Source organism: Colossoma macropomum, unplaced genomic scaffold, assembly GCF_904425465.1.
Source record: "Colossoma macropomum unplaced genomic scaffold, Colossoma_macropomum, whole genome shotgun sequence".
NCBI classification, from domain to species: Eukaryota; Metazoa; Chordata; class Actinopteri; order Characiformes; family Serrasalmidae; genus Colossoma; species Colossoma macropomum.
The window spans coordinates 12,070,147-12,090,705 of record NW_023494787.1 but is presented as its reverse complement, the minus strand read 5'-3'; the positions used below and the strand labels follow the sequence as shown (position 1 = coordinate 12,090,705).

Below are 20,559 nucleotides of genomic sequence, written 5' to 3'. Positions count from 1 at the left end.
ATTCCCAAAAAACTTGTATTCTGATACATCCCAATCCTGAGTTTTAAGTCAAGTCAAGTCAAGTCAAATTTATTTATATAGCGCCTTTTACAACAGATGTTGTCACAAAGCAGCTTTACAGAGAATCTGGGTCCACGCCCCTAGTGAGCAAGCCTTGGCGACAGTGGCAAGGAAAAACTCCCTCACCAGGAGGAAGAAACCTCGAGAGGAACCAGACTCAAAAGGGAAACCCATCCTCCTCTGGTCAACACCAGGTAACAGCACAGACACAAAACTACTATCACTTGTTAGCTACATTAGCCTTGTAGCTCCAGTGCAAAACTAATAAAGCAAACCTCAGACATAAAACATTACCTGGTGGCTCAACTACCATTGGTGTAAGAGGAGAGGGAGATTGCATAAATTCAAATTTTCACCAAACAATTCCATTAATATTTAGTTGTTTCCATGCTGAAAGCTAAAAAAGCAGAATGCTTTCTTTCCATATTTGTGTTAGCATGCTAGCATTAGCTGTAGAAACCCCTGATTAGCCATTGCAGGGTAATTAGGAATATGGATGAGCTGCTTTCTGACGAGTCTAACTGCAGCTCCACGGGCAATGAGTGTGTTTGACGTAGACACAGACATCAAAGGGATTATTCCCCTCCAGCTTCTGATCAAATCTTTATGGACATGAATATTCACACTCTCAGCACAGAGACAGCCAGCTTGCTGGTGAGCAAGAGGAGTTCAGTGTTTGTGAGCCGTTTTGTTGTTTTGTCAGAGTTACCCTATTTTTAGGTATAGCTTTGGTATTCATTCATGTAAAGATATACATTTTTGCACTAAAGTAACAAAGTACATTAATAGTATGTTATTAATACTAATAGCAAAAGTAGGAAAGAAATGAAGACATACACTTAATTTAAGGCTGTATAGTTTAACAGTGTTGCTTGCATCTGTAGTAAAAAATGAAAAGATTTCCTATGCGAATACAAATATTGTGGCAGTTGCCATTTGCTCATGTTTACAGAGGGGGTTCTAGAGGCATGGCATGCAGAGCTGCGAAATGCACTGTGCCCACTTCACCAAAAGGATGTTAAATGTTGTTATTTGGTGTCAGTGTTGTTGTCCTTAGTTTAAAGTGTGTCTGTTCTTTTGTGTTGGGCTGTAGGTGAGTGGGGTTTAATTATCTACCATAGAGAAAAGAGCTATGGTTAGTAGTGGCATTTCCTGCTATCACCTGTGTTTATGCTATGGTTAGTAGTGGCATTTCCTGCTATCACCTGTGTTTATGTCCCTTTTCTGCTGGAGTCTCCTTCTTCACCAAGGCACAACAATATTAATGCATTTACACATATGCCATTATGCTGTCGCTGAGGTTTGCTAAAGGACCCTGTGCAGGAGTCCTCATCATCTATTGTTGAATCATTAGCATCAGCACTAGTATTAGCTTTAATTATAGCATTAGCTTTAGCTCAAGTTTTAGCTTTAGCAGATGTGTTAGTTTTACTCATAGATATACATACCTAGATGCCACGTTGGGTCTGGCCAGGCACATTAAAAGTGGTGCCATGTTGGGGCGGTCAATATCACTGCTGAATTGATTACATTCGGTACCATTACAGAGCGGCAGTTTAAGAAAGATACTGTCCAAAATTATACTATTTTAAGAATATTGCACTCAGAAAGCAGGATAGGAATATATAACGGAGAGATCGCAGCAATCCACGCTCATATTTTTGTAATGTTTATGTGTAGATATGGCTGTGTGGTTGGTGAGGCACAGAGAACCTGTTGATGTGATTGTTTTTCCTCTGGTTTTATATTAAGCCTATTTCATTTATTAGTCTATTCATGGGATCTTAACTTTATGTAGTAGTAATTTATTTACAATGATGGTTAATTGTAGCTAGGTAATTATAGCATTCCTTAATCCGTGTACTTATTCATAATAGATTAATGTTACTACCTTCTTACACGGACCTGAAGTCAGATTATATTTTGGCATCTTCTTGTTCAGTTTTTCCGTTCCACCTTAAATGGTGCAGCTTCAGGCGCCAGAATGTAACTGCTGCACCCTTTAAGGTGGAACAGGAAAATTCGAACAAGCAGCTGGCGAATAGGAAGCAAATTTCAGCTTTGTCCTTCTTACTGTGTTTTGGGGGGGTTTATTTTATTTGTATGTATATTAAGATTAGAAGTGATTCACACATTGATAGATTTGCTGATGTGTGTGAGTTTATGTTTTTACTCGCGCTAAACTCGGTTTTTAACATCAGGTGCAGACTGAATGCTTTTCTGCTGGTCCGGACGGCTAATTAGCATGATCATTTATGAAAGAAACGAAAGCTACCGAGAGCAGTCTGTGCAACCTAGATTAGTCAATGTCTGAGGATAACAAAACAAATTGGGTGAAAATCGGTTGAGTATTAAGGAAGCGGTGGCCAATTTAATCCTGAGACTCATCATCTCTCAATACAAATAAATTTGTTCACAAGCGGATCTTGACTGCTCCAACATGGTGGATGCGCAGACGTATCGCCTCAGATAGAGAACAACAGACAATGCGGCATCTAGGTATGTATATCCATGGTTTTACTGGAAGCCTTAACTTTAGCATCAGTTTTAGCTAGGAAAGCTAAAGTAGTGTTAGCTGTAGCACTTTTGAAGGAGCAGCATGTGTCACTCACAGCTACTAGTCAACATAGGTTAAAAGCTTTAACTCTTGTCATTCATGTTAACATGGTTTCCACAATTCTGCTTTAACCCTTTAGACCTCACAGTGGCCCCCCTGCCGGCCATTCTGACCATTAAATGGTCACAGAGGTGAGGTCTGACAGAAAACACATAAAGTACAGCAAACTTCAACATAAATTATGTTTTAGATCGTTTGATATTTAGTTTTTTACTCAAACTATTCTGTTTTTTTCAATAGCTGGGAGTAAGACAGCATAACGACCTCACTGTTTTTGCATGTTGAGCTGACCAATGATGTTGCAAGTTGCAGTGGCTGGCTTCACATGTCTTGGAAGAAGCACATGCTAGCCTTCGTCCTCCCTGCTTGGTAGCACTGCGTAATTGGGAAGACTTAACTAGTGGGTGGAATTACCAATGACTCAATTAAGGGAGACAATTGGGTAATGGATCTAAATGGCATTGCCATTTTCACAATTCTCAATCCTGTAGCTGTATCTGCACTGAGAAGTTTTGAAGGCAATTTCAAGTGAGGTATCACTGCAAATGGTATAAACAAAGTACAACATAAGCATCTTTTTGCTCACAGAGAAACAAAAATTACAAGTGTAAACCTTTACAAGACAAGACAAAGGTGGAGGGATCTCTTTTACTCTTTTCACTGTAACCTTGGATTTTTTTTTATATCAGCCAAATCTGCAGGTTTCAAGACTTGCACATGTAAATTTTTGCTGTTCAGCTAAATGCTTGGTTGTTTTTCATGGTTTAATGTACTAAAATCCTGAAAATACAAAACTGCAATTTTGATTGCTCTGTGGTTTCTGTCTTTTAGCTGCATTTTTCATGCAAGTTGTACTGGAGAAACAAAATACATCAAAAATTACACTCCATAATACCGTGAAAAATAATGTGACATGATATTTTGACCATACAACCTGCCCCTAGTCACAGGAGATTGGAGCATTTTTATTGAGCCCTTGGCCCCAAACTCTATACAAGTTCCAAAAAGTGTTCAAGTGATTGGCCACCTAGTGTCTCACCTATCTGCATTTACAAAATCCTGGACTAGAAACTATTTTTGATTTTAGGGCTGCAATGTTTCGTCGACTGTGGATTTTTTGTTGATGCGTAATTTACTGACAAAAGCACCCTATAATATTCATGTGTGTCAATTCCAACATATGAATGCATTAATGTATTGACAGCATATAGAACTGCTCCTGTGTGAAACTGATTGTGGATGAGTGTGAATTCATGTTGAGCTATGCTGCTCCAATTACACACACATGCACAAGCACAGATGTTAATACACTGTTTGTTGCTGCTGGAAGCAGAACACACTCTCTCCAGCAGCTTCTATGTGTGTGACAGTTTGAATAATAAACACATAGAGAATTATATATTTACAGTCTCTCTCTGTGTCTGACACACACATGCACACACACAATAAACCTTTCAAAATCATGTTCATAAAGTCTGCATTCTACTGTGATACATTCTATTCATGCACACACACACACACACACACACACTTCTTAAGCCACTACAGCTGAAAGTCTTCAGCCGTTCCTAGCCACTGTCCTAAACCAACAACTTTATTAGGTCAGTGCTGTGGCGCATGTACACATGTGCATTTGTGTGTGTGTTTGATCGATAGCAGTGTTGACTGAATGTGCCCATGTTGGCCTGATTGGATTTCTCAGAGCCAATCAATAGAACACCCCCCCTTTCTCTTTCCATCCTCTCTGTCTCTCTCTCTCTCTCTCTCTCTCTCTCTCTCTCTCTCATACACACACACACACACACACACACACATTCACCCACTTGTTTTTATAGTGTCAGACTGTGGGGTCAGAGGTATGGCCTCTGTGTATAATATCATCGCTGTCGGAACAAAACCTCATCATCTCCAAACTAGTAACAGAAGAAGAAAAAATGCTCTTAACTTTGAATATAAGTTAATGTAATGCGTTTTTTTTCCAAGTCATTTTCAATCATCTTTATTGGTTCACTGATCATGAAATTTTAACACATTTTCAAATCTTGTTAAAAAAATTGTCCTAACAGTGATGATACAGCCCTCTATGTAATAACAACATATCCCATATGTATGTTATAAATACGTAACTATATATATATATATATATATATATATATATGTACATATATATATATATATATATATATATATATATGTGTGTGTGTGTGCGTGTATATATATATATATATATATATATATATATATATATATACATATATATATATATATAAAACAATCTTAGACAATTCTTACAGCACACACATGCAAGCATAGACACATGGTGTATGTGGCCCCAGCGTGGTGAATTAACAGCATGATATTTAATTGGTACAAACGCACCAATCAGAGAGCAGCAGCAGGACACATCAATCATATATATATATATATATATATATATATATATATATATATATATATATATATATACACACATATATATATACAATGAACTTTGATATATATGGAATGAACATTGATATGTATTGAATGAAAGTCGCTGTTGAAGGGTTGAGGATGGCCAAGAAAAACTGTACATCAATAAATGGGCATTAACAAACTCCAGGTGGAGCTTAAAGGAAGGGAATTCTGATAAAGTGACCAGTACAGTGATCCCGTGGACAGAGTGACCTGAGAGTGGCTAATATATAATGTGAAAACACAGATGGGTGGAGCTTCAATATATACATAATTTGACATGGTGCAGAAGAAGAGTGAGATGAGGCCATAATTTCTGTTTGAAAAATGCTCTTTTACTGAGAGCAAGGGAAAACAATGCCACTTGAAAAGCAACTGAAAACTGAAGTAGGTCACTCCAAGCCCTACTCTTTCTTCTGATGGTCACCAAACACAAACACACTCTAATTAACTCTGAGCTGGACACAAAATAACACAGTAAACACATACAAAGTTCAATCAATATATATATATATCAATGTTCATTTCATATATATCAATGTTCAATTAATATATATCAGTGCTCATTCCATATATATCAATATTCATTCCATATATATCAATGTTCAATTAATATATATCAATGTTCATTCCATATATATCAATGTTCAATCAGTATATATCAATGTTCATTCCATATATATCAATGTTCAATCAATATATATCACTGTTCGTTCAATATATGTCAACGTTCATTCCATATATATCAATGTTCAATTAATATATATCAATGTTCATTCCATATATATCAATGTTCATTCCATATATATCAATGTTCATTCCATATATATCAATGTTCAATCAATATATATCAATGTTCATTCCATATATATCAATGTTCATTCCATATATATCAATGTTCATTCCATATATATCAATGTTCAATCAATATATATCAAGGTTCATTCAATATATATAAATTTTCATTCAATATATATCAGTGTTCATTTAATATATATCAAAGTTCATTTAATATATATCAATGTTCATATGTTATATATATATATATATATGTATATATATATATAATCTTTTTAAAGTATAAGTAAAAGTAATAACGGTCAGTATGCATTTCATAAATGTAAGTAGTTACCTGTAAGGACCCCCCTCCACACACACGCAAACACATGGAATGAGTGTACTTATTCCATTGAGCTGCTGTGCTATAAATCAGCTTCAGTTACAGCAAGCTGGCAGCACAACTCAGTGTATGTCTCACACACACACACACACACACACACACACACACACACACACACACACACATCCTGTCCACGGTTATCATGATGTGTCCTCTCACACACACCAATTGACACACATGGTCAAACACACTACCATGTCAGCAATAAAGCTAATACACTTAGGCATGCACTCACACTGATACGTGGTGCCACTGGGAGTGCTGATGCATCAAAACACACACACACACATGCAAACAGACCATATGCTGTGAATATCAGCTATAAGAAGGATCCAGTCTGAATAAATTAAATGTTCGGTATTGACATGCAGTACAGTTGATCCATGCTCCTCTCACAAAGCTTTCAAAGAAGCTTTACAGAATATTTCCCATTCATCACACTGAGAAACTGCAGCACACAGCTCAGTTTTTGTAAATTTGGTGAGTGTTAATAATTTAAAACTAACTAGCTAAGCCTCTACTTTTCTCTCTCCAATCAAATAAATGGACATTACTGATATAGCTTGAGGCGACACATTTCTGCTTAGGCTGTTAATCAGGTGTTTATCCTTAAAAACTTCAAATACACACAAATATATACACACAATTTATCCTAACAGTGTAACTTTTTACAATTATATACAAAAAATGATTTAAAATCCTACATATTTCATTGAAATATATTCCATCAATGTTACTGATGGAAAAAATGCAGAGTTCAACTGACTACCAGTCTGCTCGTGCCTATTGGCAGCCGTAAAAACACACACTATATGATCTCACAACAAAAATTGCAAAACATTGTCCTAATAGGTCAAATGCTTTGCTTGCCTCCATTATTCTGGCAACTTTCCAACCTTTCAACTGTCTGACGACAAACCTGTAGCACTCCCTCTATCTATGAGTGCAGAGTTTAATGCTAGCTAGTTATAGCCTGTTTCCTCCTCACCAGGACACGATCAAGTGTCAGTCATGTTCCGACTGGTGCTTGAAAACAATGATTCTATTGTGTGTTTTTGGTTTTGTTGGATTGTGTTTGTTCATGACTTAAGTTAAAGGTCTGTATGTGTTTTTAATTCATTAAACTACCAGAAATTCACAAACATTTATTAGCTACTATACTCTAAAACACAGAGCTCACTCACAACTGTATCATCTTGTTCCAAAATGCTGATCCATATTATCACTGTCCAAAGAAAACCTCACGTTTCCAACACAATAACTTGATAGGTGAAGGACAAAACGCTCTTAACTTCTGTTAATGCACCTTAGAAATATTGAAAGGTTCCTATTTAAACTCCGCAATGTCACATTTGTCAAGAAATGTTTACTCAATGAAACTCAAATATACACAGCAGCAATGATGAAACAGCAATGATGCACAGTTAATACTGAATGTCTCTCTCTCTCTCTCTCAAATTCCTGTGCTTTCTAAAATAATCATGTTCAGGCTGCTCTGCTGATAGAGCTGACAGAGTGAGTTACTGTCAGAAACTCAAACCTCTCACACACTCTCACAGGTGGATCACATGAATATATAACACTGCTGAACATCCTACCACTTCATTCATTTAATGTTAGAATCACAAATTACACCAACTGACTAAAACTGTTTTATGCTTGGTGCATAAAGATAGGATATGAGAAAAGGTGATGGAAACGTTTTTGAATTAGTGATATACGAACGTTTCCTTGATTTAATTTACAAAGGCACTAAATGATGGAATATCAGTGAAGTCCCTTTTGCTTGATTAACTGTATGATATGTGCATGCTGTGAGCCAATTGTCAAGTGTCCTGTGATACAAGTATGATCAGTTTCTGTTGATGAGTCCTTTGTGGGTGTGGAGGTCAGGATTGGAATAGGGGTGGTTGTTTGGCTTTTCTTTAAATGGGAAATAATAAAAAAAGAATCACAAAAAAGAAATTACAAAAGTGATATTAATGCAATATTATGGGGAAAACGACAACAAAATGCCCAAATGTACCAAGAAAGTGCCGTTTCAGCTCTAATTAAATGGGCCATTGCTTGCTCAATGTCTCTGAGCTGAATGTAAAACTGCTACGAATTAGGCATGGGCATTTAACTCCTCCACTGTTTAAATATCCACATTTTATAGAGAAGCAGTATTCAAGTATCTCGATGTGAAAAGGCTTTCTTTTGTTATGAATGGAGACATGGAAGGTTAAACATTTGGTTATTGTGCGCAGCAAGCATAAAAGTACCTGTTTGTTCTGCTTTTTTTTCAGACAGGATTAAATTTAAGTGGGGTCCTGGAGTAATTTCCACTGTAACAAGTGCTAATCTGTGATTTTACTTCCTTCTAAATTGACCTTGTCAGTGTTTTTATTCTCCTCCCTTGAGAACATTAAAGACCCAATTACCTGCTGTTTTTTTTTTTACCAAACTCAGTTGTATCATCTGATAACTTTCGTCCTGTCCAGATACACATCCCAAAAATAAGGTTTCTGAGCACTGCTTTTCATCATGTTTAGCCTTCTAGCATGTGTATCCATATTAAAATCTTCGTAAATCGTGAATGGAATGGGATCATATGGCCACATCTGGATTTGGAGAAAATACTACCAGTAGACACTTAATTGCCAGTTTAATACTGAGGAAATCCGGAAAAAAAAGAATACAATCCGAAGAGGGCTTCTGTGTTTTTTTTGTGTTTTAACATACTAAGCTAACTTTCAGGGTGACAACTTGGAGTTACACTACTGTATCCCTGGTGATGCTACAGCCATCTGTGGCTGGGAGTCCAAGAGAGCACAATTGGCCTTGATCTCTCCGGGTGGTTAGGATGGCCCCAGTTTTCTTCCCCCATCACCCAGTGCAATGCTAGTCAGCTGATGTTACAGAACTGGTGGTTGGTGCTTTCCTCCGAACGCATTCAGCTGTCCAATGACATTGTGAGAGGCAATTCGAAAAGATGCGGTAGCTCACTTCACAGGTCTCAGAGGAAGCCTGTGCTAGCCTTGGCCAGTGGTATCATGTGATTGGGGAGTCCTAACTAGTGGGTGGAATTGGAAACAACGAAATTGGGGAGAAAATTGGGGAAAAAAATCCCTGCCTTTTCCAAGTAATTTTGGACCATTTCTTTTGGTCCATCCATCCTGAAATTTTTATACAATCTAAAGGGCAACATGCATTTTCAAATTATATCAAAAACAACAAAATCGATGTACAACATGTAATGTATATATTGGTAGAATAATGGAAGAATTTGGAAAAAATTGGGGACTATTTTGCCTTAGAATGTCTTGCATGTATGTCTCCACCATAAATAGATAAAAACATACTTTTTAGGCCAAATTTTAGTGCAGAACGCAGGCATCAGGCAGTGTATTCATAACCACTGGATGCAATGGCTTTCTGTCAGGTGGCTTTTACAGGCATTAAATGCTTTGGACGTCTGATTCCTATCACCTGGTTCCTATCAGTTTCCCTGGAACATTTCACATCAAACCACTGTACAATAGGTACAGTTGCTCTGTACTTTTCTCCACCCACCACACACAGCAAAGTAGTGTAAGCTTAAAACACTTATTCACAGGTTAGAACTGTGCCTAAAAGCCATTTAACTAGTGACTATATTTTAAGAAACAAGCCTCCAAAATACTCCAAAGATTCCAGATAACAACAAGCATACAAGTCTCTCACCTGGAGTTGCTCATGTCGGTCTGCCCCCCCTGGCTCTTCTCCAGCCCCAGTTTGGTGAAGATGCCCACCAGCACCATGATGGCCACCACTCCACAGATGATGTAGACTATCATATGTGTGCGGTCCCTGTCCTGCTGCTGCTGGACCTCAGTGACTGGCGAGGCCGGCTTGCCCGTGTTGGCCCAGACAGGTGTGTCGTAGTTGGAGCAGGAGGTCTGGTCCAGGCTGTGGGCTTTGAACTGGCAGCAGAAGCGGTAGAAGCAGGAGCCACAGCAGAACAGGTAGATTCCAGCATTACAGTTAAAGGGGGGGTCCCATTGACCCATCACATCGTAGTAACCCCAGCAGCGGCTCCCTGATGACGGAATGTCCGACTCTGACCCTGGTGTGGTCAGGGTCAGCTCCGGCGAGCCCGAAGGGACAGCCGTCTGATTGGCCGGCTGGGTGTCCGTGGTAACAGAGTTTTGGGCGTAAGAGGGTGTGTGGAGCAGCAGGACGAGAGATAAAAGAGCACAGAAAGAAGAGTAGAAGGCCATCTTCAACTATTCCAGATGAAGGATAAAGGATGCACAGAGGAGGAATATCAATGCTCCAGTTCCAGCCAGAAAAGCAGCACTACAGCCAGAGAGAGAGAAAGAGAGAGAGAGAGAGAGAGAGAGAGAGAGAGAGAGAGAGAATGGAGGGCAATCAATTCAACGTCCCACCATGCTACAGATCCATCCACATCAGCTCAGAGCAACAACAGTGACGACATCTCCATACACGCTACAACTCAGAGAGAGAGGGGGAGAGAGAGAGAGAGAGAGAGAGAGAGAGAGAGAGAGAGAGAGAGAGAGAGAGAGTTAGTGAGAGAGAGAGAGAGAGAGAGAAATTGGAATGTAAGTAAGAGTGATAAGATACAGAAAGAATGATAGAAGATGCAAGGGAGAGAAGGGAAAGAAAGGGGGAGAATAGATGCAGTGAGGGAGAGTAATAGATAGATAGATAGATAGATAGATAGATAGATAGATATGAGATAAGATGAGATGAAATGGAATGAGGAAGGTAGAGGGGAAATGGGAGAAAGAAAGAAAGAAAGAAAGAAAGAAAGAAGGAAAGAAAGAAAGAACAATGCAGTGAAAGAAAAAGGGAGAGATGAGAGAGTTAGTGAGAGAGAGAGATAGTAAAAGGGAGAAGATTGGAAAGAAAGAAAGAAAGAAAGAAAAAGAAAGAAAGAAAGAACAATGCAGTGAAAGAAAAAGGGAGAGATGAGAGAGTTAGCGAGAGGGAGAGAGTAAAAGGGAGAAGATTGGAAAGAGAAGAAAGAAAGAAAGAAAGAAGGGAAGAAGAATGACAGAAAGAGATGAAGGAGCAAGGAAGATAGAGAGAAAGAGAGAAGATGGAAGGAGCAAGGCAGAAACAAATAAATGAATGAAAGCGAGAGAATAGATGCAGTGAGAGAGAGCGATAGATAGATACGGGTGAGATGCAGTCAGGAAGGGAGAGAAGATGAGAAAAAGAAAGAAAGAAAGAAAGAAACAAAGAAAAAGAAAGAAAGGAAGATGCAGTGTGAGAGAAAAAGGGAGAGATGAGATGGAGTGAGAGAGAGTAAAAGGGAGAAAGAACAACAGAGAAGTAAAGAGTAAGGTAGATAAACAGGAAAAAGAAGCTGGAAAGAGTGAATGAGAAACAGCAAAAGAGGGAGTGTGCGAGAGTGAAAAAGAATGAGAGAAGATTGAGAGAAGTCAGAAAGAACATTAGAAAGACAGAAGATGGAGTGACAGAGAATGAGAAAAGAAAAAGTAAGAAAGAGAACGAGAAAAAGAGTCAGAGAGAGAGAGAGAGAGAGCGCCACCCACAGTTGGAGCTCCTCACACACTCGCAGTGGTCCAATCAGCTGCTCTTCTGCTTCATCCACGACTCTCTGTATTCAGGGCGACAGCAGAACCAGATCCCGGCCTGAACAGTCGTCTCTGTGGCGCTAACATAACAAAGGTGCTTCCAGGGCAACACTGGAACCCATCCGTATCCGTGGAGATCTCTGTCCCACCAAAGTCTCAGTAGCAGTCAGGAGGAGATGCAGAGCATCCAAGTGCACACAGCTTACACGCCTCATTTTAGGCCAGATATAGTTTTTTTAATCCTTATTTATTGGCACCCCTGTCCCACGTCGCGTGGCAACCCTGTCCCGCGTCACCTGCTCCAGCTGTGGTCACCCCTGTGGTCAAAGATCAGACAGATATTTTGCTATTTTCGTATAGCCTGTTGACAGCATGACTGTGAGTGTGAGTTTGACACACTTGTGTTTGATCCAGTTCTCTGCAGAAACGGAGTGTGTGTTTGATGTGTTTATCTACAGCAGCAGAGCCGGACCCCTTACAGTCAGCCCTCGCCTTTATCCCTCCCTACTCTGTGTGTGTGTGTGTGTGTGTGTGTGAGAGAGAGTGAGTGCGGTACTGATCTCATGCTGCAGCCAGCAGAGATCACACACTCCCTGCGTATGTGTGTACAAATCTAAAAAACCCATCCGATCACATAAGCTTCCTGGGGGGCAGCACAACAGGAGCTTTATATGTCAAATATTGCATCGTTTCAGGTACACAAAAATGATCTCATTAGGCTAATGCAGGGATCAGCAACCCAAATGTTAAGAGCCATTTTGTCCTTTCAACAAAAATCTAACCACCTTGAGAGCCACAACATTTTATGTCCATTTTATCATCTTGGCTGTAAATATGTCTCAGTATGTGCTGATGTACTATTACAGGCTAAAAATATAATATAAATGAAAACGCAGACTTACTTTGCTCTGCTTTACGCTTTAGCTCAGATATAGCCGCTTTTCTCGCATCTCTGGCAGGAAACTTTTCCTCAAGAGTAGAACAGTTTCTTTTAAAATGTCTCTCAACATTACATTTTTATGAGGCTTCTTTGCCAGCTTCTTGTTTGAAATTTCCCATTCCACCTTAAATTGTGCCTGAGGCACCAGAATGTAACTGCTGCGGCATTTAAGGTGGAAAGGGAAGATTTAGAAATTTGGCAAATGAGAAGCTGACTTTAGCTTCACGACTTTTTAGTATTTGAGGGTTTCTCGTTGCAGATTAAATGTATCAGGAAACCAGCTGAAGTGATTATAAATGCAAATAAGTCTGTTCATCTCCAAATTATCGATGTTCATCTAAAATCTTTCTCTTTGCCTTATCGTTAGCTACTAGCTAGGTGAGATTGTTGTCATTGCTATGGTGCCAAGCAGACAACCTCCAGGGTTAAAGGGTAAATTAGCAGTTATACATTAACTCCAGGGTGTAAGACTATTAATACTGTGTTAGATCGATGAGCAGAGCTTTATTTTACTGCAAAAGTGGATTATTTTATATTTACCTAAACAATCTAATTCTGCTGTAGAACCAGGAGATAGGAGATGCGATTTGTCATTTCTGATTCTGACGCTGGGTTTAAAACCGGTTATTTCTAATATGTTCTATGTGCAGAAAGAGCTCTAGAATCAAATAGGTGAAGGCTAACATCATGCTATATGGACCTTCTACCAAACTACAAGAACAATAATGTATTCAAACCTTAGATATTTACAAGGATTTTGTTAGGACCTATTTAAACCCAATACATTATTTAAGATAGCAATAAGCTAAATATAGACAAGATCATCATTTATAGGGTACTTTCTACTGGAAAACCTAACCCCTAAATTTCATCTTTAGAAAATAATAATTTTTGCATGTGAATATATTTTAAAGATATTTATTTATTTATTTCAAAGTGAAGTTAAAAGATATAGATTCATCCTAAGTTTAATTTTTACATAAAATGCTGTTTCACATTTTGCTATCACTACCGAAACAGAGTTTTAGTCTGTAGGCGGAGTCTTATTTCAACCAAACCCCTGCATTTTAGAGCAGGAAGTGAGACTGCATCCCTGTCCCTCATAGCCACATGGTGAGCAGTTAGATCCCATTGTTTTGAAGTAAATGTGACCCCCAAGTCTGAAAAGCTGTGTGTTACATTAAAAATTGTCACTACCGAAACATATTTTCTACATTTAAGTAACTTTTTGTGTTTTAATGAAAAATATTACAATTTGTATATACAACTGTTTAAAGCTGTGTTTGCTAGTCATGTACTGTCCAGCATTTTTGAGCTACGATTAGCTAAAACTGTCACTACCAAAACAATTGGTATTGTTTCAGTAGTGACATGTTTTGATAGTGACAAAATGGAATGTTTAGTGATTTAGTTTGATAAACATAATAAGTATAGCATCACTCCAATCAAAGGATTTTAGTCTGAAGTCCAAGTTCGTCCAAACTGGCTTTGAAGCAGATTGGTAGAATGATCCATATCATTGGGTTGTGTTCTTCATAATGTGGTGTAAGACTCGAACAGGAGGTTCTCGGAATGTATTCAGCTTTGAACCAAAATTTTAGGCCTGTTAAAAGCTCTAAAAAGCCCTGCTTTGATTGGATTACTTCATCAGGGGGACATCTTGATTTTAAAAATGTACATGTCTCCTTAATGATAAAAGTCTCGCATCTAGAATACAATAAAATTTCTACAGGATGAGTGAGTTGGTGGGTTGTATTTTCTGTGAACCTGGATGTTTGCATCATTAAGGTCATATAATCATAGAAAAGTAATAGTTGGTGATATTGTCAAGGTAAAGTGATGTTTTAATGTTTTTGCTCCCGTTTAATCAACACTATAATCAGCCTGTAATGTTGCCCCAGTGTAGAGAGGATGGAGATGAAGATCCACCAGCCAGATCAAGTAAATGTTCTCCTCCAAACATCTTCTGAAGCATTTAAATACAGCAGCCAAAAACCTTTTTTCCAACGCAAGGGGGCATCTGTCTGGAAAATCGGAGATGTATATCTGAGACTACGGGAATTCAAATCACCAATGAGTTTGATGAAAAAGAGTAGGAAGGCAGGAGAAAAACGCCGATATGCCTGGACACGATGGATGTAAAATCACAGAGAAAGACCTGTAAAAGTGGAAACTACCCCAGTACCCCATGTAAAATGAATCCCACACAAATAGGGCTTAAGCTTTTAAGAGATTAGCTGTTTTTAATGGAAACACTTCACTTACAATGTTTTAAAAGTTGGCTTTCATACTGAAACCACTCAATCGCTTTACTACCCACAGAAAGAACTACACAGCTAACAACATTGTATCACACAGTGTGAGAGAGTGCTATTTCAGGACAGATTTGTTACAGGATTGGATCAGATTCCTTCGTTTTTGATATCTCATTCAGCCTTTTCTGATGATATCGGCCCAATACAAATATACCTGATATTGGATCTCGGCCATCTCTGCTTTTTGACACTTACAAAACTCATCTGATGTTAAAGAAAACAGAAAACATAAATTTGAAGATATAAATTTTAAAGATTTAAATGTTACTGAAATGATTAGCTTTAAATGTTTAGCCTAAAATAAGTGCTTGGGTCCCTATCTGTTGCTTCTGTTTTCTTCATTGTCTCACTTTCTGCCTTTCACTCTCTCTTGCATTCCCAACAACAACAACAACAACTTCCACACATAAACAGACATGTCTGCAAGTGTGTGTGTGTGTGTGTGTGTGTGTGTGTGTGTGTGTGTGTGTGTGTTTGTGTGTGTGTGTGTGTGTGTGTGTGACGTTGAAGCAGATCTCTGTATGAGTGTCTTTCAGCCTCTCTTAACTCAGTGAGCTCCAAAACAACACACACACACAAAACATCCAGCCTTAATCCACATTCCCCAAATCCTCTGAAGCACCTGCATTAATCCCACACAAACACGCATCCCACCCTGGCTCTCACACCTAGAGTGCCCCCCAAAGCCCCCCAGTCTCATCTCCTGTGTGTGAGGGAGAGGAAGAAAAGAGAACAAGAGACTGAGAAGAAAAGAGAGAGAGAGAGAGAGAGAGAGAGAGAGAGATAAACAGAGAGAGATAAACAAAGGTAGAGAAAGAATCAGAAGGAGAAAAGAGAAAAAGGAGGGAAAGAGAGCAAAAGAAAGAGAGAAACAAAGCAGGGAAAACAGGAGGCAAAGAGAGAGAGGTGGGAAAGAGAAATAAAAAGAAAAAGGAGGCAAAAAGAGTGAGGGGAAAAGAGAGACAGCTAAACAAAAAAGAAAAGGTAGAATAAGAGGGAAGTAGAGATAAAGAGAGAGAATGAGAAAAGGGAAGAGAAGGATATATAAACAAAAATTGAAAAAGAAAGAAAAGGAAAGAAAGAGAGAGAGAAGGAGAGATAAAAATACAAAAGAAAGAGAGATAGAGAGAGACAAAAAAGAAAAGGTGAAATAGGAGGAAAATAGAGAGAGATAAAGAGAGGGAATGTGAAAGAAAGAGAAGGATATATAAACAAAAATTGAAAAAGAAAGAAAAAGAAAGGAAGAGACAGGGATGAAAGAGAGAGAGAAGGAGAGATAAACAAAAGAGGGAAAGGAGAGCGAGAGGGAGAGAGAGAGAGGGAGGGAGAGAGAGAGAGAGAGGCAGCCTGCTGCAGTAAAGCAGAAAGCGTCTCTTACCCAGTTTCAGTGCTTTAGGAAAACAGGCATACTGTATAGTGATATATGTATATTGGTGTTATAGATATATCTTTATATTGTATGTGTTTTCTCTCTGGCGCTCTGTCCACTCAGCAACACAGCAAACAAGTGAGTGATGACCAGCAGCCGGATGGAGGACCAGGGCTTTTATTCCCTCCCTTTATTTCTCCTCTCCTCTCCTCTCTCCTCCCTCGCTTTTATTTCTCCTCTCGTCTCTCCTCCCTCGTTTCTTTCCCTCCGTTTGTGGCTGTGTGATGCGGAGCTGTTGTGTGTCTCCTGTATGCGCTCAGGAACAAATGATGGCTCTCTTTCCCTCTCTCTCTCCCGCGCTCTCCCGCTCTCTCCCTCCCTCCCTATTTCATGAGCGAATGAGCGAATGAGCGCACCTCTCTGCCTGACTCCCCATCCCCCTGTTTCTCTCTCTCTCTCTCTGTCTCTTTTTCTCTCTTGTTCTGTCATTGACACCTCCTCTTTCCTCTCTCCTGTGCTTTCCTCACACTAAGACCTCTCTCTCTCTTTCTTTCTCTTACTCTCTTTTCCTCTTTTCTCTCTTTCCCTGCTCTCATTCTCTCTTCCCTTTTCCTTCTTTTCTATTTCCCTTTCTTGTTCTCTTTTTCTCTCTCACACTTTTTCTCCTTTCACCTATTCTCTCTCTTTTATCCTCATTTCTCTTTCTCTCCTCCCTCCCTTTCACACTCTCTCTCCTTTCTCTCTCATTCTCTCCTTTCTCTTTCTCTCCCATGCTCTTTTTCTCCTTTCTCTCACTTGCATTCTCTTTCCTTCCTCTTTCTTTTCCCTCCTCTTTCTCTCTCTCTCACTCACAGTCTTTCCTATTTTCTCCTTTTCCTGCTTCTCTCTCCATCTGTCTCTCTCTCTTCTTCTTTCTTACATACTGTTGCTCTTCTTGCCTTCTTTTCCCCTCAACAGAATTTTCTGCTGTCTCTCATTATCCCTCCACCACTATCTCTCTCTCTCTCTCTCTCTCTCTCTCTCTCTCTCTCTCTCTCACACACACACACACACACATGTGTGTGTCTTGTGGGGTTTGGCTGAGATGATGTGCAGAAAGTAGCAGAGGATTAGAGGAAGAGAGAGATGGTGGAGAAGAAGAGAGGAAAAGCGGATGAAAGGAGCAGAGTGACGGTGACCAGAGAGAGCGAGAGAGAGAAAGAAAGAGAGATAGATGCTAAAAAGGAGCCAGAGGAATGATGGGAAGTACTATGGGGAAGGGAGTAAAAGAGGAGGGAAAAGAATGACAGTCCTATCCAAGGAAGAAACTGTGTAAGACAGAAAGAGACAGAGAGAGAGATGTAAAAGGGAAAAATAAAGCTGCAGAGAAACGGGGAGCAAAAAGAGAAGTTAAGAACAAACAGCAAAGTGAGAGAACAAGGGAAGGAGAGAGAGGGGTAGGGCTTTGCATTTTAAATCACAATAATGTAAAACATGAACTAGATTACATTCGCCAGCAGCTCTGTGTTCATCTACAGTCTCAGACGCTATACAGAATACTAAACATACCACACTACACTATGAAGCTTATTATAAACTGAACAGTGTACTATACATTAAACACACTGTACTGTACAGTATACTATATACTAGACACTAAACACACTGTACTATACAGTATACTACATACTAGACACTAAACACACTGTAGACACTAAACACACTACACTATACTTTACAGTATACTATATAATAGACACTAAACACACTGTGCTGTACAGTATACTATATACCATACACTAAACACACTGTACTATACAGTATACTATATACTAGACGCTAAACACACTGTACTGTACAGTATACTATATACTAGACGCTAAACACACAGTACTATATAGTATATTATATACTAGACACTAAACACACTGTACTGTACAGTATACTATATACTAGACGCTAAACACACTGTACTATACAGTATACTATATACTAGACACTAAACACACTGTAGACACTAAACACACTACACTATACTTTACAATATACTATATAATAGACACTAAACACACTGTACTATGCAGTATATTAAATACTAGGCACTAAACACACTATATTACACTACTACAAACTACACCGATAAGGCATAACATTATGACCACCTCCTTGTTTCTATGCTTATTACACACTACACAGCACACTACATACTAAAATGTTGTACTACACTATACAGCTTACTACATGCTACACATTAAACATAGTGTAATACAAAACAGCATAATACAAATTAAACATAGTGTATGTTATACAGCATTTTACACACTGCATACTAAAGATAGTGTATTAAACTGTACAGCACATTACATTCTACACGCTAAAAACAATGTACTACACACACTATAGCATAACACAAACTAGTGTATGACACTATACATAATACTACATGCTATATACTAAAGCAATTAGCCATGAGAGGCTGTGCATTACTGTAGTTTTGTCACGAGAAGGATGTAACTCCCTTCCATGTGATAAAATTGCAGCAACGCACAGCCTCAAGTGGCTTATTGCTTTTATAATACGATAGCCAATATAAAACATGACAAAATATACAATATTAAACAGAAAAAAATTAAACTATTATTAATAATAATCGACATAGCCAAGTATTCCGCCAAGAAATGTAGTTCTTTCAGAGTTTGGTGTTGTTGCCAAGCAACCATACACCACTAAATGAGGAGAACATTTGGTCTGTCCATCGCTGTATACTGCAGTCATTTCATAAACTTTAACTTTTTGTTGTATGACAATGAACATATGTTGACACAGCACTGTTTTATGCAAAGCTTTTGTTTTAATTTTTGGTCACCAAATTACCACGACAAGTCTCATTTATCACCAGTCCAGTGGCGCACTCTTGTTGTGCTGGGGCTGAAACTCAAATGGCTCCCTGCTCCCTACATAGTGCACTATGTAGGAATTTAGATACTGGATTCTGCACCCCAACTATGCATAATATACCTGAGAAATAGTCATATGGCTCTCAGCCGCATCCATACTCGATACATACGGCACTATTTGGCTGTAGAGGCTAGAATTTCTAAACTTTCATAGCTAGCACACTATTTAGGGAATACGGAGCCGCTTGGGATTCAGCCTGGGTTTGACGTTACTTCTGACTGAAACACGAATGTTTGAAGTGTGTAATCCATTCAGGTGACATTTTTTAGACTTTTATACTGCCATTTTACAGTTAATCATATCGTAAGTACTTTAATTCAAGCATGATATATTAATAATGGAGTTGTTAAGGCTGATGGCTATCTTTTAGCCTGTTAGCTAGCTGACCAGCCTAGTTCTAGTTAAGGACATAAGTCTCCTCAGTGTAAACAAAAAACAGGTTCTACTTCATCAGTACACTCGGTGCATGAGAGTCAAAGATTATTCCATTAACAGCACAAGGGTTTTTCGTGCCATGGTGCAGTAATACAGAGTTCAGTTGTTGTGAGGCGGTCATAGGTGTGCATATATCATGGATTTTATGGCTTCGAACACAGCTCAGCCAATCAGATTTTAGGACCGGAACTATCTGTTTTATAATAAAAAATGTGCACTACACCATACTACATACTATGTTCTACACACCAAACACAGTGTTACACTATAGAGCATACTACACACATATATACTACACACTAGTATACTACACCATACAGCACATTACATTTTATATATTAAACATTGTGTATTATGCTATAAAGCATACTACATACTACACACTTTAGCTCTCTAGGACCAGAGTTGGACCAGATTAAGATTTTTTCATGGTTTTAAAACAATAACTGATTTATTTACTGTTTTGTTACTTCAGATGGAGACACTGCATTCGATTACAGAGTCTTTTGCAAGGCATTGTATCCTGCACTACCCCGTAAACACTGCAAAACCTCATACTCTAACTCAACATAAACTGCTTTTATTATTCACTCTGCGTTCCCCTACTGCACTCTTTTCAGGCTTTTCACCCAAATAAATGTGATGCGACCCAAGAGTCCCCTCTTTA

General features: G+C 38.7%; 1 protein-coding gene across 1 annotated transcript in view; it reads right to left on the bottom strand.

The window, feature by feature from the left end:
- The window catches only part of LOC118804881 (protein shisa-8), a 101,123-nt gene extending 90,571 nt beyond the window's left edge, over positions 1-10,552 (bottom strand). The window contains exon 1 of the mRNA XM_036565495.1: positions 10,017-10,552. Within this exon, the coding sequence (XP_036421388.1) occupies positions 10,017-10,552 (536 nt within the window). The remainder of the gene's footprint in view (positions 1-10,016) is intronic.
- Between the last annotated feature and the right edge of the window lie 10,007 nt (positions 10,553-20,559).